General features: G+C 32.6%; 1 protein-coding gene across 1 annotated transcript; it reads left to right on the top strand.

Annotated features, from left to right (window-relative positions):
* Positions 1-756: 756 nt before the first annotated feature.
* LOC123196634 lies at positions 757-6,431 on the top strand. The gene is made up of 4 exons (XM_044610686.1): positions 757-2,586; positions 2,908-3,213; positions 3,601-3,692; positions 5,254-6,431. Exons 1-4 carry the CDS (start codon positions 1,609-1,611, stop codon positions 6,119-6,121), a joined length of 2,244 nt encoding a protein of 747 aa, XP_044466621.1. The 5' UTR covers positions 757-1,608; the 3' UTR covers positions 6,122-6,431.
* Positions 6,432-27,244: the final 20,813 nt, after the last annotated feature.

Here is a 27,244-nt window from a genome sequence, read left to right as displayed (position 1 = left end):
GTTATAGGATAACGGTATATATGAATCCAATCGAATTTAAATACTTGTAAATTTGGGTTTAGTTTAAATTAAAAAATAATTTATCAAGTTAAAATTAAAAGTATTTCAAGTTTAATTTGAAAAAAAAATAATAGTAGAATAAATAGTATGATTATAGTGATAAATAGTATTACTAATAAAAAGAACATTACAAACCAAAATAGATTAGAATTAAATTAAAGTTTTAATTCAAATTCAATTCAAATCAAATTGAATGTTTATATTGTGTCGAATCTATCTATGATAGATCGATCTAGTCTAGTTTACTTTAACTATCAAAGACAATTGGTATAACAAAGTTATTAGAAACAATTAAACACACCAAACAAAAAAATAGAAAGATCAAGTCTCCCATAAAAAAGCAATACGTAGAAAATAGTATTATGAAAATGGCTAATTTCAATACTTCGTATCGTATTTAAATAAATTTCATCACAAATTTGAAACTAGATATATAAATTATGTTTATTATAATTTATAAAATTTGATTTAACATGTTTAATTGTTTCTAACAGTTCACTTAGCCAATTTGACTTCATATTCAACCCTCATTTGTGTTTTCTAATCTATCCAGCCAATGGCAGACAAAATTTATAGAAGTAACATCTACTTAGTTCAGTGGATAAATCAGTCTATTATCCAATCAACTATGAAACACCATGCCAACAGTGGTATCGTTATGGTTGATGCAGCAGAAAGTTAACATGGATCTCTGAGATCTGACGCATCGCATATGTGAATGCAGTAGTAAGTTCTGACAACTCATATATGAAATGAATGTTTAGTCTATCATATTCATTTATGCATATGTACAGTTCACTCATTCAATCATGCACTCTGTGTAAGCAGCCTGGCATTCAACAGTTCCTTTTACCTTTCGTTGTTTTTTTCTTCCTCCCAGCACAAACATTTTCATTCTCTTTCTCGTTCATTCAACCTCATGTTACACTTCATTCATTCTTTCCTAAATTTCCTTCCTTTCTCTCTCTCTCTCTAATCTCCACTCACAATGTTGCCTTTTTACACTTCTGGGTTGGCCCATTTTTCATCTATCATTATTTCTTTTTCATTTTTTTTTCATTGTAACTTGTGAGTCCAGCCAAAAGATCAAGTTTTGTACTTGCTTCCTCTCTTTCTGTTGTGTTTTTTGGCCATAAGACGCCACTCCCCCTTTGCTAATCCAATTTTTCTGTGATGGTTTGGTGAGTTTTTAGCAAATTCATTTGGATTTTGTTTGTTTTGCCGAGCTGTACGCTATTACTGTTGTTGATTTAATTGCTGTCCAAAAATTTGATACTTTGTTGTTTAATCTAATTTTTTCCCTTTTTTGATAATAAATCTCATATCCTTTTCCTTTTCTTTGTTCTTTACTCTTCAACCGCTTGCTAAATCTTAAGAGTGTTTTTGGAAACAAATTTTATCTGTGAATAAAGTGTTTCATCTATATTCTAATCTGGGTTGTGATCAAAATCCAATAATTTCAACTGTTTCTTCAAGATCTCTTTTGTGTCCACCTCAAATCTTGAGTTTCTCCTTCTGGGCTGCTTCCAAAAGTGATGCAAATTCACAATGGCGAATCTTGTGCCTGGTGTGTTGCTCAAGCTTTTACAACATATGAACACAGATGTGAAAGTTGCTGGTGAACACAGGTCATCTCTCTTGCAAGTTGTGAGCATCGTCCCTGCATTGGCAGGAGGTGAGCTTTTCCCCAACCAAGGGTTTTATTTGAAGGTTTCAGATTCATCCCATGCTACTTATGTATCTTTACCTGATGAACATGATGATTTGATTCTTAGTGATAAGCTTCAATTAGGGCAGTTTATTCATGTTGAGAGGCTTGAATCCGCCTCTCCTGTCCCCATTCTTCGTGGGGTTAGGCCGGTGCCCGGTAGGCATCCTTGTGTTGGGAATCCTGAAGATATTGTGGCAACTCACTCTCTTGGATTCCTTAGTAATGATAATAATAATACTAAGAGTACCGGTAATAGTTCTTCGGGGTGTAAACCTGGAGAGAGAGTGAAATCGCCTTTAAAAGTAGAGATAGGAAGTAATCATAATCATGTTTATGAGAAAGAGAAGTTGGCGAATAGAGCTAAGGATGATTTGCTGGAGAAAAGAACTGTGGCCACTTTGAGTAGATCAAAGTCTCTGTTGTTGAAACAGTCACCGACTTTAGATTTGAAGAAGGAAAGTTTGGGGAAGTTGAAGACCTCAGGTTCTAGGTCAATCCCTACTTCACCCACAAGTTGTTATTCGCTGCCTACTTCTTTTGAGAAATTTGCAAATGGGGTTAAGCGGCATTCAAAGATTAATGGGTTGGAGAAGAGGACACCGAAGCTGGGATCTGTTGAAAAGGTGAGTTCTCTTCGTGCAGCAAGCCCCACCACAAGGAAGGTGCCGGTGATCAAGAATATAGTGCAGGGATCTGAGTTTGGGGCAAAAGCTTTGAGAAAGAGCTGGGAAGGGAATATGGAGGTGAAGACTGGAGAGAAATCAAAGTTGAGAGCTGCCAAACATGATCCCAAGACTGAAGCTCGAAGCACTTCGGTGAGTTTGATCATTAATCTTAAAACTAAATGGCATAGATTCTTGTTTTTGTTCCTTATTGTGATTAATAAGGGCTATCAATCATTTACTCTGTAATTCTGCAGAAAGATAAGGATATTCTAGAATTTCAGATAAAAATGTCAAATTTTTGTACCGGTGGTAAAATTGTGTTAAGGATTTAAATGGTTGTTCATCTCTGATTATTTTTCCTTATTTCTGAGATGCTGGCACTTAAATTTATGCCTGTGTTCTTTATTCTATGTTTTTACCATTAATGTCAAAGATGTTTGTCCTTAAATATAATTTAATGCTATTTTCCAGGCTCCTAGGAAAAGCACATCAAGAGAGATGCTACCATCAAAAGAGGAGAATAAGGTTATATCTGCGAAGTCATCTAAAGAGGAGAATAAATTTCAAGTCTCAACCAAGAAAGTTCTTACAAATGGAATACTGGATGATCAAGAATTATCAAATAAACTGAGAACTTCAAGCGGGAGGAAATCAGGAGAGCTGAATAATAATGGTCTACCTGGAAATTTTGTTAAGGTTCAAATAAATAGTAAAAGATTAACAGATGGAAGTGTTTCATGGATGGCACTCCCTTCTTCACTTGCTAAGCTTGGAAAGGTATAAACCATATGATGACTTGGATCTTGAATCTCAATAGGTTCCTTAGCCTTTGGTAAATGAGTTTCTTTGAAGCTTCTGCTTGTTAGTTTATTATGCTGCTTAAGCTGATTGTACAGTACTTGCTATGAGCTTTCTTGCACAAACAAATGTACACATGCATGCATGCCTTTTTGTCAAATTTCCTAGTGATTTGCAAAATCATGTGGCAGCCTTAATTCACTTAAAAATCTTGAGGTTTCAAGTCTTTTGCTGAGATACATTGGATTGATTTAAAAAAAAGAAAATTATAAGATTCCTGATTAGTAGGGGTTTGAACCTTGGCTATTTCTTCTGCTTTTCACTTTCTTTATTTCTTATTGAATGTTTCCACATTTGTTATTGCAGGAAGTGATGAAGCATAGAGATGCTGCACAGACGGCTGCAATAGAGACTATGCAGGAGGCTTCTGCTGCAGAGAGCTTACTCCAATGTTTAAGGTACAGCACAGCCATGTCTAAAGAAATCTAGTAGTAAATGAATTTTGTTGCTTTGGCGACTTTATTCACAGTCTTACAAATTCTGATAATCATATGTTCTAATATGTCAAAATCAAACAACATTTCTGGCATGCTCAAATTATAAATCTAGGCTGCAGAGCAATGGTGCATTACTTTCATTTGCACCTGGAGCTTTAGGAGATACTGTACGATCTGTTGAAGGCTCTTTCATTAGGCTGGACTGGAAACAAGTCTCAGAGGCTATACCAGGTTGATGATATTTGTTTCCAGATTCTTGAAAAGTAAGTTGGTAATCAATGACACAGGAATATCACATAAATTAGAAAATTGACTCGATAGGGTAAATCTGAGGTCTCTGGCACGGACAACAGTCTTACTGCTTATGTCATCTGATTTAACTGTTTGTTAATCTGCGCTTGGCCATTGTTACACAAACATGGGCCAGATGTGCTGATTTTCTATTAGTTTGCATCGATTCTTTCATGAAAATGCTTATATTTATCAAAATAATGAGTTGACAAGTGCTTTGACCTTAACATTAAGGTCAATAATAATTGGTCTGATTTACATTGAATGTCTCTGTTAGTCTATTTGTAGTTCATGTGGATGAGCTATTACTGGCTTCTTCTGTAGAATAGTAATGTAGAATTTCCATGGGTGCTGACATTTTTATTTTTTATTTTTTTTGCTAAAACAATTGTGACGGCTTATGATATATAGTTGACTTTTCTTTGATCGCAAATTCCATTCTCTATGCTTCTATCTCATACTATAATCTCCCTAACCTATTGTGAGTGAATTAGAAGATTAACTGAGAGCATATACTCTTTCTCTTCTAGATACAACTCTCTTCTACTGCTGGGGCTGTTGTATTATTGGTATTAGCTGTGTGACAGTCTGCTGGCACCTTATTTCTTCTGTCTATATTATGAGTTTCATTAGCAATTTTGCCTGTGGCGCATCTTGTTGGCTGCATTGGTATACATTGTCTGATTACTCTGATGAAGTTAATGCTGATATAAGTCTACAGGCCCATGGCAAGACACCTGCAAGTCTGAAGTAGCTTAATGCAACAACAAAACCTAGCACAAAGTGTGCATAGCTGAAATTATGAGTGCTGAAACCATAGACTTTCCATGAAAGAGGCTTTTGCTCATTGATAGATGAAGGTCATGGATACATGATATAGAATTGTTTTGGCATTCAGAAAATCTTTTCATGAGCATTTATATATGAACCAATGTCTGGGAAATATTGGAACACAAATGATAAGTTTTGGAGTTTTTCTGCCCGTAGTGATTCTTCAAAATTCAAAATTTTCAGTATAACGTAAAAAGTGTTCTAAGTTATGGCAAGTTCTGTTTTTTTTTTTTTTTTTTTTTTTTTTTTTTTGTATGTGAAACCATGAGCTGATCCTTTACTTTTTAAGCCAGGTTATATTGTTATTTATTCAGAATTGTACATGCAGTTACTTACTAGCATCTTTAATATGCCCTTTTCTGTTCAACTCAACTGTTCTCCATTATTTATCTTCCTGCAGCTTGTATTCTGATCTAACTTCATCAGCCAAGGAAGACAATCCGCAGCCTGCAGTAGAGCAATTCTTGACACTTCATTCAAGCTTGCATAATGCTCGCATGATTGCCGATTCTCTTTCAAAAATTATACCAGCTGGTTCATCCCCAGATCATGAAGAAAATCCATCTGAAGAAGCACTAAAAATCACATCAGATAGACGAAAACAAGCAGCATCTTGGGTCCAAGCTGCATTGGCCACCAATTTATCATCATTTTCTATTTTTAGCAAAAATCCTTCTTTGACTCTTGTACCTCCTTTGGCCTCTGCTCTTGGCCAAAAGATTGTCCCTGGCAATCAATTCATGTTATTGCTAGAAAATTCCTCGAAGAATTCCTCAACAAAACCACAAGGGAAACCCCGTCCTACAGTCGGCTCTAAACTTGTTGCCTCAGGAGCTCTTCGCAGAACAGGAGATGGTCCAGCCAGTGGTCAAAAGTCACAGGTCCAACCCTTGCCAGACTGGAATAGAGGAGATGGTCTAGATGAGGCTGTGGACTTAGCTGAAATGTTGCAAATGGAATCCCAGGACTGGTTCCTAGGATTTGTGGAAAGGTTCTTGGACGCTGATGTTGATGCATCATGTTTGTCTGATAATGGTCAAATTGCAGCGATGTTGACTCAGCTCAAAAGTGTGAATGACTGGTTAGACAAAATCGGGACAAGCAAGGACGAAGAGGCACCCCATGTCTCAGCTGAGACAATCGACAGGCTAAGGAAAAAGATATATGAGTACCTCCTTACACATGTTGAATCTGCCGCTGCTGCACTTGGTAGCGGATCACAATCATCTCCCCGCATTCGACAAACTGAAACGAAATCAAAAAGGTGACTCTCCCTTTCCCACCTTAAAAGGGCAGTGTTGTCAATGTACTATATGTGGTATTGAGACATGAATGTATCATCTATGCTTTGAAACCACCAAGTTTCTTCCGACAGGTCAGTGATGTAATTTATATGTACATAGATCCTTAAGGGGTTTGACTTATAGATGAAGTAGTCATTTTGATCATGATAAGGCACTGAAGATGTGAAGTGCATGGAAATTCTCATTTTTCACCATTTAGTTTGCATTTGTTTACTGAAATTATTGGAAGGAAAACAGTTTGGAGATTGCAGAGTTGATAATCTTCTTCTGAATATGTAATCTTTTTTTTTTTTTTTGTTTCCATTCAGAATGGAAATTATTTTTCTTGATTCTAAATTTGGTTTCAGAGTTCCTCCGTTGACATTGCATTGATTTCCTTTAATCTTTTCAACATCAGACTTGGCATGAGGGATGCATAAACAATGTTTTAATAAAAACATTACTATTTAAGTATATATATTTATAATTTACCATAAATTCATTTGTGGTATGATAGTGTTACACTATTTCAACAAATGTTGGGACTATTCAACTGAACCGAACTGGCCATCATATTTCGATTAAACAAATCCAGTCTAGTTTTCATAACCATGTCCATAACTATTCATGACCATGTAAGCTTCAAACTCTCTAACTAATGAGCTAACTGTATGCAAAGCGCATACTTTATTCATCAGACTTGATGGGGAGTTTGGATAGTGTTATGGAATCACTAGCAATGAATCTCGACAATGGTTAAAATCAAGAAACGATCTAACGTTGACTTAAAGTATTATAGGCCAAATGATTAATTCCCATCAAAGGTTTGATAAAATGATAAATTCCCACCAATTAAGTTCAAAAAATTTTTTTCTGACTTATTTATCAAAATCAACTATTAATTTTAACAGAGAATTTATGTCATTTTATTTAAATATTTTAGTAAAATTGTAATTAATTGCATTTTGTCCTTAAGGGTTTTTTTTTTAATTTGGTAGCAAGAAATCTATTTTAAGTCAAATGTCTATTTTGACGTTATATCGATGACATCAAACAGATCAAACTTTTAAAATAATATAATAATAAAAGACTAAATTGTGAACAATATTATAAGGGTATAAATGTCATCTTGTTTAGAAGTTACCATATTCACCCCCATATTTTGAAAAGACAATAAGAGCCCCAGTATTTTATATTATAATATTTACATTATTAATTTGTTGTATTTTGTTTAGTTATTTAGGGTATAACTATTATTTTTTAAACTATTTAGGAGTATACTAAATTATAAAAATTTAAAACATCCTGTAAATTTTTTTGAATTTCCAAAACCTTTTGAAATTTTTTTTAACACCCTTAATATTTTCAAAAGTTATGTTTACCCTCCAAACACATTATTATACATTATTTACACTCCTATCTATTCTTGTAATAACTTTTTTTATTATTTATAATAGGCCAAGAGACTTTTTTCCCACCCAAAGTATAGTGAAATCTCAAGCTCATACCTTCTAATTTTCAAAAACCCAAACACCCACCCATCACCCAAAATGTGTCAAACTTTTTTGTTATAGTTAAGGGTAAAATAATCATTTTACTAATGATATTAAAAAAATTATAATTTTATCTAATTTCTCTTCTCCGGTTTTGAAAACTAACAATTTTGACGAACACTACCACAATACTTTCAATGAGATACTGGTTGCACGACAAGGAATTGAAAAGTTTGAGTTCCACCTCATCGGTCACACGTTCATTCACCCGTACTTAAACATTTCAAGTTTTAAAAAATGACTACTTCCCCACGTAGGTTTTTCTCTTCTCCCTTTTTTGACCACTACACTATCATCGATGCTATCCTCTTCCCACCCTCAACAACGAAATTGTTTGAATGGCCATCGTGGGAGGCCGTCAGATGAAGAGATAACTCTCTGACGAGAAATTCCAATTGAAGTTGGAAAAGAGACTTTACTTTAGGTGTGATGAGAAGTACACTTTGGACACAAGTGCAAGTTTTTGCAATTTCAAGGAATAATAGCTTCAAAGGATGAAGAAGATGCAAAACTAGAGGTCGAAGAGGAAGAAGAACCTGATATTGAAAAGAGAGAGATGGAGTTGACCTTGAATTCGAATTTTGTGGTAGGATTTGACACATTGAAGACCATGAAATTTGTTAAGTTTTTCAAAGGGAAGGAAGTGGTGATTTTATTGGATAGTGAGATCACCTATAATTTCATCTCTCGAACATTAGTGGAGGAATTAAAATTACCCATGACCCCAGTTCGCTTTGCTGTTACGTTGGGGGATGAGAGAATAATGAAAGGCATGGGCAAATGTGATTCGATGGAGCTTTAGTTTCACAGAATGATAGCTAATCTAAACTTTTTTTTGTTTGAACTAAGAAGCATAGATATTATCTTTGGCATGGATTGGTTGTGTAGGTTAGGAGAGATTAAGGTAAATTGGAGGTTACATACCATGACATTTGAATGGGAAGGGAAGAAAACTAAATTGAAAGAGGACATGTCACTAAGCATATTAGAGTCTTCACTAAAGGCAATGGTTAATTCAGTCAAAATAGGGGGAGAAGGATTCTGGTTAGAATGCAAAGGAGTGGTGCATTTAAAGGAAGTTGTAAAGGTCAAAATAAAGCTTAGACTCAGGGAATTGTTGGAAGAATATAGATTTCTATTTAGGGAATTGAACGAACTGTCCCCCAAAAGGGTTCATGACCATACTATCAGACTACTACCATAAGCTCAACCTTCGAACATATGACCTTATCAGTATTCGTATTTTCATAAAAATAAAATTGAGAAAATAGTCAGAGAGATAGTGATGACAAGGGTTATTTGACTAAGTGTTAGCCTGTTTTCAAGTCTAGTACTAATGTTAAAGAAGAAGGATAGAAGATGAAGATTTGTGTGGACTATCATGCTCTAAACAAGATAACAATACCCAACAAATTTCTAATTCTGGCAATAAATGAGTTGTTTGATGAACTAGTTAGGGTGATTGTATTCAACAAATTAAACCTAAAATCAAGTTATCATTAGATTCGAGTAAAGGAGGAAGATGTGGAGAAAACTATATTTTGCACCCACTACAAAACTTATGAATTTTTCGTAATACCGTTTGACCTTTCAAACGATCTAGCGACTTTCCAAAACTTGATAAACAAGATCTTTCAAGCATATCTGAGAAGATTTGTATTAATTTTTTTATGAAATTCTAGAGTACAATGGTCAAATTAAAGAGCATCTACAACATTTATGAGTTATACTTGAGTTACTAAAAAACCACAGATTTGTAGTTAACTTAAAAAGGTGTTTGTTTTGGGTCATAGTATAGCAACAGAGGGTGTAGAAGCAAACCCAAAAAAGATTCGAGTGATGCAAAAGTAGTTGACACTAAAGGATTTAAGAGAGCTTAAAGGTTTCTTGGGGTTAACAAGTTACTATTGGCGTTTTGTGAAAGGATACGGAAAAATTACAAAACCCCTAACTAAATTACTTAAAAAAATGTCTTCATGTGAAGTAAATAAGTTGCCAAAGTTTTTGATAAGTTGAAAGAGACGATGACATCAATCCTAATACTTTCATTACTTGATTTCTACAAAGAGTTTGTCATTGAAACAAATGCTTCTGACTTAAGAGTAAAGGTTGTATTAAGAGAAGCACCAAATTTCCTTCATAAGTGAAGTACTATTGATCAGAAATCGAAGCAAGTCAGTGTACAAAAATGAGCTAATGGCTATTGTTATGGTCTTCCAAATAAGGAGGCATTATCTAGTGGAACAACATTTCAAGGTGTGAACTAACCAACACAGCCTGAAATTCTTGATAGAGTAGCTAGTTATCAATACTAATCAGCAGAAGTGGATTGTGAAAATATTGGGTTTTGATTTCAAAATTTAGTACAGGCTAGGTGCGAGAATAAGATAACAGATACCTTTTCTTGTAATCCAAAATTTCAAGAGGAATTGTGGGTAGTCATGGAACATAGGTGGTAGTTGAGCATTTGTAGAGCATCATTCATGATTTGTTGAATAGAACGATCACGGTAGTTCTATTTTAGGAAGGAATGAAGGATAATATCAAAAAGTACATTGCCAAATGTGACACATGTCAAAGAATGAAATATAAGGCAAACTTTCTAACAGGTTTGCCTTCCAAGGTTTGGGAAGATATCTCCATTGACTTTACAATTAGGCTACCTAAAACAATGAGCGCAGACTTCATCCTTGTCGTGGTTGATCTATTAACAAAGTACGGTTATTCTATAACACTTTGACACCCTTCACAATAACTGAAATACTCATAAATTCATCAATGAAGTACTTAAGTTACACGAATCTCCTCATTCGATAGTCTTAGATCATAACAGAGTGTTTCAAGGCAACATGAATTGCTTTAAGGTTTAGTTCAACCTACCATCCTCAATCAGATGGCTAAATAGAAGAGGTCAATCAGAGTCACAAAACCTATTTATGGTGTTTCTATTTTAGGCAGCTAAAATAGTGGCCAAAATGGTTGTTACTGGTTGAGTATTGGTTTAACACCACCTACAATAGTTTTATGAGGAAAAGTCAAAAATAGAATAAGTTAATGTGTTGATTAGGGAACGAAATGTTATCCTTGATGAATTGAAGGAGAATTTGCAGAGCTTAAGATAGGATGAAAAAATTTGCAAATAAGAAAAGAAAGAAAGTTCAATTTGAGGTGGGAGGTTATGTCTTTCTCAAGTTCCAACCATATCACTTTCACTTGTTAGCAATGAGACCCAATGAAAAGTTTAGCCCGTCTTTTTACAGGTCGTATGAGATTTTAGAGAAAATCAGTGTTGTAGTATGTTAAACCTCAAACAATCAACTACTTCCTGAATGTATGAATGAATCTGGAGAATTAGAGTTACAACCCCTAAAAATACTAGCACACCGTTATTCTACCTTAGGTGAACTGGAGCTTCTTGTAATATGGAAAGACTATTAGATTATGTTAAGACTCATATATTTATTTTCTACAGGAAAAGAGAGGGTATAAAAGGGAGAAATTGTAACAGTTGGAGAAAGGGATCAGAAAGCTATTACTCAAATGCAAAATCGGGAGGCTACTATCCTAATGCAAAACCAGCCACTAAAAATATGAAACATGGCAAAACAAGGGAAGGAGAGAAAGAAGTAGCTATGGAAAGAGTTGAAAAATGAGAGCAGGTGCTAGAAAGGGAGGCAGGTGTAACAACTAACGAAAGAAGCAATGAGAGTGGTTCTCTCGAAAGCTGAGCATGCACAATGGGGACTCAACTAAGTTTTTTGTGTAATCTGTTATGATTATTTTTGTTGCTGGAATTGTAATTGATTAGTAGTAGCAAATGGAAATAGTCATTGTATTGAGGAATTGATTTGTAAACTTTATTGGAAGATTATTCAATACAATGCATATTTTCATTATCATTTGTGATTGAGTTATTTCTTTTGTTCCGTTGCTGGTTTCGTTGTTGTTGAGGAGGGCTTGCAGGAAATCTCAGCGAGTGTAGATGGAATAGCTAGGGAAGATTTTGTTGACAGCAGTTCTTCCCCCAAGTATCTATCAGATTATGAGGATTTTTGGGAAACTTATATAGTTTTCAAACAACTTTTTCCCCATTTTCATCTTAAGGACAAGGTGCCTCCTAATAGGAGGGAAAATGTTAGGTCTCGGTGTATGCTTCTTGCAAAATGAAGAAGAATTTAAAGAGAATGGAGTATAATAACTATGGGAAACATAACAGTGGATGAGAGCTATAAAATCCACTTGGCATCATAAGAATAGGGTAGCTAGGAAATCAGAATATACAAGGACCACTTGAGGCAATAGGGACATGTGGCATAGAAGGGAAGGAATGGAAATTGGCAAAGGAAAAAAAAGGTGGAATTTAGTTAGAGAGAGCTGAAAAAAATTATTTGAAAGTAGGACATTAAAGAAGAGAACGAGTTTCTCGAATTGTCTGGGGGTTTACTGATTTTGCTTCATTTTGTTATTCGGTTTGTAGTCTTTATTTTTCATTCAATCCAAGGTGTGACAAAACATTGTGGATTTGTATTTGATTTCCAGTAATATATGAAAGAGCTTATTGTTCTGATCTAATATTAGTGATATACTGTTTTATTCATTAGTTGTTGGGTTGATTCTTGGTTTACTTGCGGAAAGATTGTTGGAGAATAGAACACTGAATGTTGCCATTTTATTGCTTGATTGGAGAATGGATTGCACAGAAATATAACTCGATCAATGTCCGACCAATATAAGAAAAATAGGGAAGGTGCTACTCAATTTTCTTCAGGTATTTAACAGACTCTTATGTTATTCATTGAGCACACCAAGAGTGAATGTTGTGCGGTTGGTTGTAACCATAAAAGTTTGTATATTGAATCTTCTAAGGGTATAATAAAATGCCATGCTAAGTGGTTCTACTTACCTAAAAGTTATAGCATTTGACAGGGATCACAATCACTATTAAAAACAGATGGTACTAACAGGTTGATATATTATCATATAAATTGATGATTTTAAATTAAGATAAAGTAAACAATTAATTCATCCTGTCATATGATGACACATTTATTATAAGTATTCATCCATTTGTAAATGTCATATTTACTAATTTGGAAATGGACTTGGGGTTTTTGCATAGAGTTATCCACTGAGACCCCATTTTCAAACTCATAGTGTTAGTGGGTTTGAGGGCAAAATTTGCGTATCATCATGCAAGCAATTGATATATCACATGCTTTAAATTCAAGTACCCTTTGACAAAAACCCTAAAATTTCCTTCCAACCTTGTAAGATGAACTATGAGCTACCTTCTCCAATTTTCAAAACCAAGAGTGTTTCACATTTACAAAGGCAGAATCGTTCATTATATGAAATCTGTAAAACTCATTGATGTATAATTTTGTTGTTTTACTAATACTATACTCATGGAGGAAATAACTACCTCATGTTGGGAAAAATGGGTCTGCTTACCAAGTTTTGTGGGGATTGGATTCCATGTATTTTTCACATTAAATTGATTATTTATATTCAAATGTCATAGAGAACATATACTGAATATTTGCTTTGTTAACATTCATACTTAACACTATCCATCTTGTTGAAATATAATAAATTAATGTATTTCACTTACAGTGATGTGATATAGGTTTAATCTGTGGAGTTGAGTTTAAGTTAAGAACGAGAATTATTTTTATAAAATAAATTGAGTATGAGTTAATTTAAATATTTGAATCAATTTAGATCTAATTCAAATAAAATATTTGAGCAAACTGATATTTTGGAATTTGAATTGAGCTAAGGGTTGGGTCTTGCTCGATTGATGTTATCTTTTGATATATTAATATTATCAAATATGGGAAAATCTAATAAGGGTCTTATGGGGATTTTCTTTTTTCACCTACGTATAAATTTATTTGGTCAAATAAATGCCAAAAAGTTAAAAAATAAGAGTCATTGTCAATAGTGGTTAATAAAAAAGTTATAATTAATATCAGACTAAACAATTATTTCTCAACTAAGGTTTAGTGCAAACTTAATTTCTTGCATGATAACTATTGAAAATTCAAATACTTATCTTTCTATTAAATTTTATTGTTATTGTTAAAAGTAAATTATCATTTAATAAAAATATTTTAAAAACTATAATTTCATCACATTACCCCTTTAGGGTTTAAAACTAACAATTTTATCCCACCTTTCCCCACCCAAGGTTTGAAAAATTAAAATTCTCTCTAAGGTTTTTACAACAGCTGGTAGTGGTTGGGGATGATGACAACATCGATGTTCTCTCTCCCTCTTGGCTTCTTTCTCAAATGCAATCCATTTTCGATTGTCTTCTTCCCTCACCGACAACATGACCAAAAGATCAAGTTTTGGGTCTTTTCATCCCACGACGAAAAGATCTTACTTTCTTCATTGTACCGTTGTGCGACAAAGAGATTTGAATCTCTTTATCACACAATAAAGCGACGAAAAGATCGAGATCTTCTTGTTGCGCGACAAAGAGACTCATATCTTAGTCTCTTTGTTGCGCCATCAATAAGAGGAGAAGATGATTGATGATGGTTGAAAATAAACCTTGACTGAGATAGAAGTTAGGAGGAAGTGAGAACATTGTCATCTTCATCGTCTTCGGTCGTTGGCAATTGATGCAAAAACGCAAGAGATAATATAAGTTTTTCAAAGTTTTGATGCGATTGATTTTGTTAGTTTTTTAATTTGGAGATGGAAATGTGATAAATTTTTAGTTTTAAAAATATTTTTATTAAATGATAATTTTATCTCTAACAATAACAGTAAAATTTAATAGAATGATAAGTATTTAGATTTTCGTTAATTAATTGATGAAAAATTATGTTTACACTAAATCTTGGGTGGAAAATAGTGATTGGACCTTAACATCATGATATTTTACAAAAATAAAGGCTTTTTTCCAAGAAAGAGTGGATTCTTCCAGCGTTTGAATGGAGATTGGTTTGATTTTGCATTGAATTTAAAAAGTCTAATTTGAATTCATCATAATTTTGTCAGAAACCTCATCCTAAAATGTCAACGAAAATTTTTTTTTGAAAGATAAAAGAAGGAGATGAATCTTAAAAAAAGTCAAAGAAGATGACTCCAACTCACGTTGGGGCACCCTTTCTTGATGAATTCTTTATTTTATAATTTTAGCTTGGATTTCTTTTCTGTCATAATTAAACAATTATTTTATGATACTTCCCTTTAAATAAATATTTATAAAATAATGTTATCAGTGACAAACTTATATCCCACCGTGGTTGAAATAATATTTTGATTTATATATATATCTTAAAATGCTAATTTTAAGCTTCGTGCAAGGAAGAAGGCTTCCTTCTTTAGATTTACATGATTTAAAAGTATTGCGAACATTTTACAACTTTTAAGAAATATTTTGAAGAATTTAATAATTAATATTTTCTATTTAAAAATTTTAGTTACAACAAGTGATTTATCTTATTTTCTAACTTTTTTCTAATAATTTTTTTATTTTTTAATAATTATTTTTCTCCTTTAATATTACTATTTTAATCTCATATTTATCGAACTTAGCTAAGTTTTAACCCATCTTAATTTATAGAATAATTTTTTTTATTATAAAGGAATTTAAAACAAAATTAAAACTCTATTATAATAAATTGACAATTTTATAAACTTATATATGTACTGGACTTGATAAACAAAAAGGTTGAGTAAGACCAAGCCAGATTTGTTACGTGGAGAAAATCAACACTCACCCATAAATATGAGATAATCTTCATTTAATGCTCTTTAAAAATTAATATTCATTTATGGCGTCTGCAGGTATATTTATGAAATTTGAGAAAATCTGATAAGGTCATTGTACGAATTTTGTTTTATTGCCTCTTTTTACCCACTCAAGTATCTGCCAAATAATTAATAATTTAAATATACGCGCCTCTTCTCTAATAAAATTATTTATGGGAGATGGATATTTCCCACCTAACTTTTGATGCATTTTCAAAATACCACCATGACAGATAAAAATCTATTTTTTTCACCTTTGACAAAACTATCATCCAATTTTTTAGTTAGGGACAGAGGTAAAATCATCATTTACTAGTTAAAACCTTAAAATTTTAAAATTTTACCATTTTCCCCCTCCAGGTTTTAAAACTAATAACTAACACATCCTCAAAGTTTCAAAAGTTTAGATTTCACCCCTAAGGTTTGCTTCCTTCTTCGGCCACCACCGACTGTTAACGCAATCGATCAATCTCTCATCTCCGACTACAAAGAACGATAAAGGATGACCCTTCGTCACCCAAATTTGGACGATAAAGCGTCGTCTAGATATGGAAGAATAGACGAAGGACAACACTTCGTCGTCTTTTGTCGTAGCGTCTAGACTATGCGATGAGCGACGAAGGACGACGAAGAGTCGTCCTTCATCGTCTGTCTCTTCGTCGCATTGTGCGGCGAAGAGATCTCCGTTTCTTCGTCGCACCATGCAACGAGGAGATGAAGATCTCTTTATAGCATCACCGCTGTCGCACCAGGAGAAGGAGGAGGCCGGTGACGACGCCAGAGACGACGTCGGGAGATAAAGTTAAAGAATTGGGGTGAAACTGCTTGTTTTGAAAGTTATGGGGGGCGACTACATTTTGAAAAATATGAAAACCCTAGGTTTAGGGGTGAAAATGTTAGTTTTTAAAGTTTGAAAACTTTAGGTAAGGTGAAATGTTAGTTTCTAAAACCTAAGGGGGGTGAATGGTAAAACCCTCACATCAATTTTAGGATGAATTGTGTAGACTAAATTGAGGGGTATTTTTGTCATTTCATCTAACAAGGGTAAAATAGATATTTTACCCTTATGCAAATAGATATCATCCATATTAACCGCTCACAGGTGAGAAAAGTGGATTTTCATCTATTATGGGTGGCATTTTGAAAACGCATCAAAAGTTAGGTAGGAAATAGTCCTTCTCCCAATTATTTATATATATTTTTTAAATATAATTTAATAGGAAATTAAGAACTTGCCCCAAAGTTAAGGGGGTAAAATGAAATTATCCCTATTTTTGAATTTTAAACCAAAATGCCCTAAATTCTTGTGGAGATGAAAATGCCTCTCATTTCAAAAACAAAGAAAATGATGCATTTAGCAAACTGGTACAAGAAAATAGAATTCAAACACACGTTTCGTGCAATCAGTGCAATCGATTTTCTCAAGTGATTTTCACAACGTTTCTAATAACAAAAATAGACAAAAAGGTTAGTAAAACAATCTTTATCATCTCTTTATGCATTTTGGTTTAAGATTTAATCGATTTGATGTGAAATTTACGTGTTTAGCATTAGGGTTCCAATTTGAAAGATTTGATGAAATTACTTGATTTATTGGTGATTTTGATAAATTTTATTAGGGTTTTTATGTTAGATTAGGTGTAGAGTTGATTGTTGTTGAAATAACATTGAAAAATGAAGTTTGAGAGATGAAATCTCATCACACGAATTTGACAGTGACCACATGAATGGCGAGCTAACCACATGAATTCGTGTGGTGAGATTTGTGGGAGACGAAGAGGTTTTGTACATTTTTCAAACTTTCTGGACCACATGAACTCGTGTGGTTGGGGGTGAAAATACCAGTTTTAATCATGTGATAGGGTGGAATACAAATTCAAAAACTTGGTTGACATGCGAGGTAACAGTCAACCACATGAATTTGTGCGATTGACATGCGTATTCGCATGGTGGGGGGTAAAATGTGCTTTTTCAAAGTTATCCACCACGCAAATTCGCGTGGTTGGATTTAGGGGGCAAAAATTGTTATGCAAAATTTTGGGGTTTTTTTTTATTTTTTCCATATAAGGGGCAAATTTAAATTTGTGCATCTTAAGGTTTTTTGATATATAGAATTCGATTTGATATCTGTTTTCTTTTAATAAGACCTCTATGTTCAAATTGAATAATTTATAATATAAAATTGATATAAATTTAATATAATCACAATTTAATTTTGTTACAGTGAGTTGGAGAAAAGAGAAAAAGGGATGAGGGCAAGGATGAAATGCGATTTTCTATTAAAAAACACTTCAAGACTCAAGTTATTATACGTGGATATAGAGATATGGGAGTTGTGATAAAAAAAAGGCCAAACGACTATTTCCCACCCAAGGTTTGATGTTTTCTCAAATGTCCCCCCTTTAACTATAAAAACACCAAACACCCACCCATGACCGGTTAAATTTAACAGAACCCTGACGCCTGAAACTTTTATCTATTTTTGCCTCCCTAAACTTTAAAAAATAAAATTTTCCCTCAGCCTAAGTTTTAAAAAATGGCAGTTTCACCCTAGGGTTTGGTTTTGAAATCTTCAACGACCTCTCCGGCTCTATTGCAGGCGACCTCTCCCTTCCGAGACATCCTCTCTTTTCGACGATCCCTTTCCTCCCATTTGGAGGTTCGATCGACGTCGGAGACGTCTTGGGAAAGAAAGAACTTCGTCGGGGAAGACAAAGTTCTTCGTCTTCCCAGACAAAGTTCTTTGTCAAAGACAAAGTCATCGTCTTCGTCTGGGAAGATGATCGTCTTCCCCGACGAAGTTCCCAGACAAAGATGACGGCTTCGTCTTCATCTGGGAAGACAAACCCGATGAAGTTCTTCCTCTCCTAAGGCGTCTCCGACGTCAATCGGACCTCCAAATGGGAGGAAAGGATCGTCAAAAGGAGAAGATGTCTCGGAAAGGAGAGGTCGTCGGTAATAGAGCCGAAGAGATCACCGGAGATTTCAAAACCAAACCCTAGGGTGAAACAACCATTTTTCAAAACTTAGGCTGAGGGAAAATTTTAGTTTTCAAAGTTTAGAGAGGTAAAAAATATTATATTTTAGTTTATTTTTTAATATTATAGAGAAAATGACAATTTTACCCTTATCACTGTTATTTTTAACTGGCTATGGGTAGGTATTTGGTGTTTTTATGGTTAAAAGGTAGAAACTTGAGAAAACATCAAACTTTGGGTGGGAAATAGTCATTTGGCCTAAAAAAATTAATAAAGAGGTAATTACAAACTTTTCGACGTACCTGTTTTGGACACTTCTTGGACTTGAAGGATAGCCAATTTAGTAGGGTTTTAATACACTTCTTCATCCTCAGAGCAGTAAATAAGGTGACCTCAAGAGAGGAGTTATGATTTCGAGTTAATGATGTGGATGTGAGGTTCAGTCCGTATAAATTTGCCATTATTACAAGCCTTCGATACAATCATATGGTAGATATTGACATCTATATTCCATCAAAGGCCATAGATCGGATCCTCCAAACATATTTTCATTGGTGTAAGTTAGCTATATATGTTGATCTGAGTCGTGTTTTCTACCAGAGGCCATAGGGGGAGGACGACACTGATGCAGTTTAGTTAACGTTGTTATTTTATCTTCACATAAGGTTATTAGGGAATGATTTAAAGAAAACAATTCCCTAGAAGATATTATAATTGGTTGATCATCTTGATGAGTTCAATGCATACCTATGGGGAGTACGGGTGTGACAGATGACATATCGCTTGATTTGTGATAATATCTCTCAAATTTTTATATATTTCGATCTGAAAAAGAAGAAGAAAAACCAAATTAAACATTATGGTATCATGAGATTTTCACTAGCGTTTTAGGTAATTGTGGCAATTATTAATTTAAAAAAATTGTGATTAAAATAGAATTGATTTAATACGACTGTAAATATATACAGTAACCAATTTAAGTTAAAATTGCAATTTTGGATATATAAGACATTGAACATGTTACATCGATGAGTAGATATCTCGTTGGTTTCAGGAGCTACTCAAATGTTAGGATGACAGATGAAAAACATCTCGGGATGGGATTCTATTTTAACGATCTTCACCGGAGATGCAGTAAGTATTAATTTGTTATTAATTAACATATGTATAAGATATAATAACAAAGTGCACTTAAAAAAAAATTTATAGGATAATGTTAATTTTCCACTAGTTTTATCTCCAGTAAAGAAAGGTATAAACTAGTATGATGATATCATCTAATACATGAGGATGTTGGATAGTTGATCTTCTTCATCCACCTCACCCCTAGCATCGTCAAAAGATGCATTATTCGGTCTTCTTGACATTACTTCTCCGATCGTTGCTCCTTTTTCTATCAAGGCTCTTATCCAGCTTCATCATCGAGCCTTATGCGGTCAACGATGCTGTTACAACCCCTATTAGCGAGCACATATCACCGGAGCCCCCTATTCTGCCCTTTACCACTGAGCGCATGTCAGACGATCCTTTTGTTAGTGGACCAAATTTCTCCATTCATTACTTTGATATTGCATTGGTTGGATGGGAAAATTTTATCTTAGATCGATTTATTGGTATAGAGGATAGTTTGAGTCAGACTGAGGATAAGATGACTCGTACATAGGATAGGATAAGTCATATAAAAGATATGATGACTCGTACGGAGGAGACACGATCTTATTAGCACACAGATACTGTCCAACAAGTAAAAAAGTTAATAATTTACTAGATATTCCATCTATTTATATACGCAACCATATAAACCCTATAATAATTATATGTATTGTTATAATGTTCTCGTGACGATGGTGACGAACTATCGAGAAGGGGTCCAACATTCCGATTTTCACTTGTTCTCAATGTGAGTGCTAAATGTTCTAAGTATATTGGAAATGATACTTTAGAAATACTTTTAGTCTTCTATTAATTCGTGAATGTTGATATTATTACAATGTTAGTTGTTTGATGAAGAACCATTTAGAGAGGATCCTATATTGACTTTTGATGTGGGCAATGACATATCATTGTATGAGGTTTTCCCGTTGACACCTTTTATGATGGTTTAGGTAATTATAACATCTTTTGTAAATTTTATATTCGAATTCAACATTCATTGATTGATTATTTGTTAACTCGTTACTGTCGACATTCTGACAATGACCTGATGTTTCTGAGGCTACACCAATGGGGGATCCTCTGATGACATCAGCTCCAAAAGTAGATGTACGTATACTATCGACTGAACACCTTCTAAGCTTGATAAACGTAACTATTTGATTAACCAATATAAAATGTTAACACTATTACAGGATGTCAACAATAATGGATTACCCCACACGGTTTCCCCGTCGATACTTTTTGTGATGATTCTAATAAGTATAACATTGATTGTTAATATTATATCTCATTTACATATTCGATTATCGATTCTCTATTAACTCATTACTATCAACATTGTGACAGTGTTTTGGTGTTGAAGAGGCCACATCAAGGGGGGATCCTATGATGACATCTATTTCGACATTAGAGGTACGTACATTGTTAACTGTATACTTTATAATTTTTGTTAAACAGTTTAATTTACCAATATGAAATGTGAATATTGTCACAAGATATTGCCAATGATGATGGATCCCATGAGGATACCCTCTTATCACCTTGTACAAAGGTTAAGGTAAGTTGTTGGATTAACCACTATAAATTGTTTCTATTGTTAATATTAATTGTCATTTACCTTTAATATGTTGTTACAATAGGATTTTCGTTTGGTCTATCTCAATACAGCGAGCAAGAGAAAACAAGGGATCGATATTGCCTCTCAGGATGACGAGGTCACTAACGATGTGGTTGAGCTTCCTGTACAAAAGGACATCATTCAGGTTTGAAAACTTTTCAAGAAATTTAATAAGTACGATTGAAAAATATATTATTCATTTATTGAATTTATGTATTTAACTACAACCAGTCTCAAAAGTTAATATAGTTGACCTGACTTCACTTACAGATTCTCTAGCCATGACTTCTGCCTTACAGAAGGTATTAAAACGTTTATGAAAATCTCATGAGTTAATGTAATTTTAAATGATGTATTATTTGTTTTAGTGTACTATTTTTGCATAGTTCGTGGTAAAATTGTCAAAAAGGGACCGCTTATTCATAGCTTATATACAAATCTATTGAAACCACAGATCTAACGGTTGAGACCAATTGTGCAATTATCATATATCAAGCGTGAGGAAATTTTCAAGAAATGGTATGCATAACCGAATCTTTTTTAGAAACGTCAGGTGTACGACATAAGGATGAGGCCCAAAATTGCCTTCTAGTGTACATTCATGGATAAATCTAGATGGTTGTCTGACGAGGTGAGTTCACTTGGTCAATTAATTTTGTTTTTTAGTATAGAAGATCATTCAGATGCATGATAACGTTATATTTTCTGTTTTTATAGCATGTAGATTCATTTTTAGGAGTATTATCTTAACGACAACATGATGATACTGTGGAGGTTCGTTAGAACTAGACAATTCTGACTTGCTTTGTTGCACACATTCCTCATAAGTATACTGTGTGGATGAAAGATCAGAATAGTTATCAATTTCCTCCACTCTTTACATGATTGGTGGATGCAGATTATCCACCTAATTTACATTTGTAACCCTAGGGTGTGATCGATGAGATCAGTTTTCAAAACTCAATTACTTTTCAAGGAATACTAAATTAAGATCTAATATATATATTTTATCAATGGTGCAAGTTTTTATTCCGATAAACTTCGATAATGCACATTGGATAACAGGGGTCTTGGATTTGAAATAGTAGAAGATTATAGTTTACAACTCGTTACAGAGTTTTACTATTGACCCAAAGCTATTTAGTTGAAAGATGTTAGGGTATGTGTCAATAATACTACATTTGCTAGTTGCGACATCATTTTGGTCTCACACAGATCAGACTCCATAGGACGATCCATTTGTATTGCATAGAGTGTTAGATGTACTGTAATAGATGCCTATATGAAGTGATTATGGTATATTCATGTTACGATACATTAGTGCTTGACACTTGGTCGATTGTTATCTTTTGAGGGAGAGGACTCATTCTACTTACGCACACATTTAGACACACATCTACAAATGCTAGTTGAAAGATCTTTTGAAGGAGATGACTCATTTGTATTACTATTTTTTCAGGATATTAATTTACCATTTTTTCAGGATAATGCATAGCAAGGACATATTCGTCAAATTATCATTTTTAAGATGTTTATATAAAAACAAACAATCCGATACTAATACTAATCAGTCATAGTAAAATAGAAAATAAACATATCGACCAAACATGTAATTTTCTAAACCAAAATGCCAACATTGAAATAATATGTAACTTTAGTTAATATATATATATATATATATATATATATATATATGAATATTCAATATCGAATTTTTTAAGATATAATCACTAGTTAAATTTATGTCAAATCCAATTAGAGATGACAAATGGATTCAACCGGGTATAGCCTAACCCAAAGCATGCCAAAATAGCTTGGCCCGACCTAAAAGGGCACAATCCACCATTGTAGCGGGTCATGTCAGGTTTGTGGCCCTCTAGGGCCGAGTTTAGAGTCTAGGCAAGAGGTAGGGATGCGCATAATTTAATTTAAATTGTAAAACCAAATCAAACTGTTTAAAAATTATACTTTTGTTTAAATTAAAAATTTTTCAAATCGTCTTTTTCTAGTTTAGGTTACAGTTTAGAGGATTTTCAAATCAAACCAAACCAAATCATAAATCATATTTAAAAAAATAAATAAATATATATATATAACTATATTTGATATAATTTTCTAATAAGTAATTAGGTATATAATTTGTTTATTTTTATATTTATTTTGTCATTTATTTACATGTATATTTTATATATATATATATATATATATATATATATATATAATTTTAAAATATTCAACCTATGGTAGTTAAATCATGTATCGTATAATTTATGAAAACTTAATTTTTTATATCATGTATCATGTATCGTATGATACATTTATTATATCGTATTAATTCAATACATCTTATAATATGTATGTTTTTACTTGTATTATATCATATGATACTAATAATTATATTCAAATCGTAATATAAACTAGATCAAATCATATTTTTTAATTTAGTTTGAAAAGACTCTTAAATTATATCAAACCAGACCATCTACACCACTAGCAACAAGTCTGCGGGCCAATCCGGGCCAACTCACACATGGTGCAAATTGAATTTAAAAAAAAAAAAAAACTATAATTTGGCTGTAACCTGCCAGTAGTCGTTGTTGCTGGCCATTTTAATTTTTAATTTTTTTATATATAAACCCCCACTGTCTAAGCCACATATTCAACCAAATTTTTCCATCTTTCTCTACATTCTTTTCTTTCAATATCTTTTATATTCAACATTTTCTTTATTCAATTTTTATATTTTAATTTCAATTTCAATTTCTCTCCAAATTTAATTCATTCAATTTTTATATTAATTTTTTATCTTTATTTAAATTTTTTAATATATATTTAAATTTTTTAATATAAATTTTCTTTCAAAATAATATAATCGAGGATCATCAATTACGAATCAATCCTCAAAATTATATTTTATTTATATTTTCAAACGATGTATAATTATTTTAAATTACTAATTATAATATTCAATTAAAGGAAATTTTTTAATTTATTAATGTTACTACGGTAGACTTGTTTTGTTTTTGTAAATATATCTTTGTAACTTACCCTACATTTTAACGGGGACAACTATATTTTATAAATTCTGTTAGTAAGAAGAATTGACTAATTTGCACATTTGGCCTTCAAACAGTATAAATGATAATTTTAACTATAATTGTTACTATTACCATTCTTTTAATGTCTATCAATAACATAATTTCATTTTTGTTTTTATAATTTTTATAATTATTATTTTTCTTTAAAATATTATCATAATAAAAAAACTTAATCTATTCTAAACAGAAAAAAGTATACAAGCGATTAAGACAACTTAACTTTTGTACACTCAGTTGATCGAGAATGGGTGTAGTGTAAACACTATAACAAAGATTGTGTATTACATGGTCCATGTTACAACATTTACATTATACATATTTTTTATCAATTGATTCTATAAAAGTTAAGTTATCCCAATTGTTTGAATACATTTTTCATTTATAATATATTAAGTATTTTTATTATCAAAATATTTTAAAGAAAAATAATAATTAACAAAATTGTAAAAGCAAAATAGAAATTACGTTGTTAATAGATACGAAATAGTGATAGTAGCAGGTATAGAAAAAATGTAAGAGATACTATCGGACAATCACTCTCATGATTTATTTGATTTTTTCTTGTTGGTTAAGCGTAAGAAAAATAATTGTCCCAACTCAAATGTCGAGTAAGTCAAAAAGACAAAGTTAAAGTAAGTTCATTGCAATATAAAATAAAGAATTCTATTTAATTAGATAAGATAATTAGTAATATAAAATGATTTAACATTATTTGAAAATATAAACAAAATGTGATTTGGATGATCGATTTGCAATTTATAATTTTTGATTGTATTAATTTGGAAGAAAATTTATATCAATAAATTTAAAAATTTATTTAATTTTTTAAAACTAACATATAAATAGGTTGTCCTGTTAAAGGCCGGACTCGACTCTTATACACACGGGTGGGTCGTGGGCCTTATATAATTTGAGGGTTGCCTACCCCAACCCTTGGTCGTTGTGGGTCTTGCCGGAGCTAGCGCTGCCCACTGACGCCTTTAAATCTAACTTATGAAAGTGAATTTATCTAATTACTAAAAGTCAATGTGAAATAGGGTTGGATTCGAGCCGAGCCGAGCTCGGCTCGCAGCCAGCTTGGGCTCGGCTAGGCTTTTTAATGGCCGGCTCAAGTTCGACTCGAGCTGACCTCGGCTCGGCTCGAGTTCAGCTCGCTTTTGGCTCGACTCATTAATGGCTCGGCTCGGCTCGTTTTTCATATCAAAACGACATCGTTTTGTGTATATATATAAATCAAAACGACGCCGTTTTGTATAAAAAATTTAAAAAAAAATCAACCGAACCAACTCGAGCCAGCTCGGGCTCAGCTCGAGCTCGATCGAGCCGAGCAAAGCCCTGCTCGTTTCGAGCTCGAACCGAGCCGAGCTGAGCTCGAGCTCGAGCTGGCTCGTCTCGAATCCAACCCTAATGTGAAACCAACAAATTGGTTTGTCCTGGGTGCTTAAAATTATTTGGTATCCGAACCAAATTTATTTTTGAATAAAAAATCAAAAACAATAGATTATTTGAATAATTGGTTTAAATATTGGTTTAAAAATATAGAAAAACTATTTTTTTTTGTTGTCTATCTTTTTCAAAATCAGTTAACTAGACTGAACTAATTTTTAAAAAATTGCCTAAGAAATTAATAAAATATTAAACATATTAAAAAAATTTGATCAATATATATTAAAACAATGTCGTTTTAATAATAAAAAACAAATCGAATTAAATTTGAATCGAGTTTAAACTTAGCTTGTACGAGCTCGAGTTCAAACTTAAACTCAAGCTTAACTATATGTAAACCAAATCAAGTCTAAATTTGATTCGATTCAAACCCAACCCTAACTATGATATAATTAACATTTTAAAGAGATTTAGTTATGTTATTGATAGTATAATAATTAAATTGGCATGATGTAATGGTTGAATAGTTTCTTAACATTAATCATTTAATTCAACTTAAATTAATCTATTTTGATTGTTTACTCGTATTTTATTTGATCGAGTAATGTGATCCAAGTTTAACAACGCTGACTTAAACAACATAATATTACATCTTTTCAATATTAATTAAAAGTCAATTGAAACAATTCAATTTTGTTGAAAGAAAATCCTAGTTGTTAACTGAGGTAGATGAATGAATATAGGATAAAATAAATGATTATTTCCAATTTTGTCCTTTTTTGTTCACCCACCTGTCACTCTATCACCCACCCATGTTAAAGTGACGCGTTCTGGTGGTTCCCATTTAATAAATTTAATAAATAAACTCATTAAAACAAAATATGCCAAATTTCTTAATCTTAAAAAAAAAAACTAAAAAAAAAACACAAATAATAACTATGACACCCCCTCAAGTTTAAAAAATAACAATGGGGAGAAATAATATAATTTTCTCTAATATTATTGAATGAGATTTGATTCAAATCAAGTTGAATCCAAATATGTAATGGATTGTGCTTAGTTTGAATCCATAATAGTTGTTTAATTCGAATTCAATTGAAATCAAATCAAACTTTGAGTCGAATCGAATTGGCTTGACTTAAATCTAACCCTATTAGTGAATTGTTAATATATTATTTAGAATTTATAGCATGGTAGGTTAATAAATATTTATGAAATCACCGATGCATCATTTATTTTAACTAATGTTAGATTCATTTTAAGTTAAATTTGAATAACATCCAACTTAAGATAAACTTGAGATAATTCAATTTTAAAATCATTTTGAGTTGCATGGAATTCAAATGTTTGAATTATCTCAAACTCAATTTAATTTGATTTAAACTCGACTTCGAGTTCAAGCAGTTAGGATCGAAAAAATTAATAGAAGGGGAATTTATGTTATTATTACAACTATAGAAAGATTTATGTAATAAAATTATAATAAAGGGTTTTACTGAATAAACCCCTTCAAAATTAAAATAAGTAATATAATTCTGATTCGGTGCCAACTG

Source organism: Mangifera indica, chromosome 14, assembly GCF_011075055.1.
Source record: "Mangifera indica cultivar Alphonso chromosome 14, CATAS_Mindica_2.1, whole genome shotgun sequence".
Lineage (NCBI taxonomy): Eukaryota > Viridiplantae > Streptophyta > Magnoliopsida > Sapindales > Anacardiaceae > Mangifera > Mangifera indica.
This window is presented reverse-complemented; position numbering and strand designations above follow the sequence as displayed.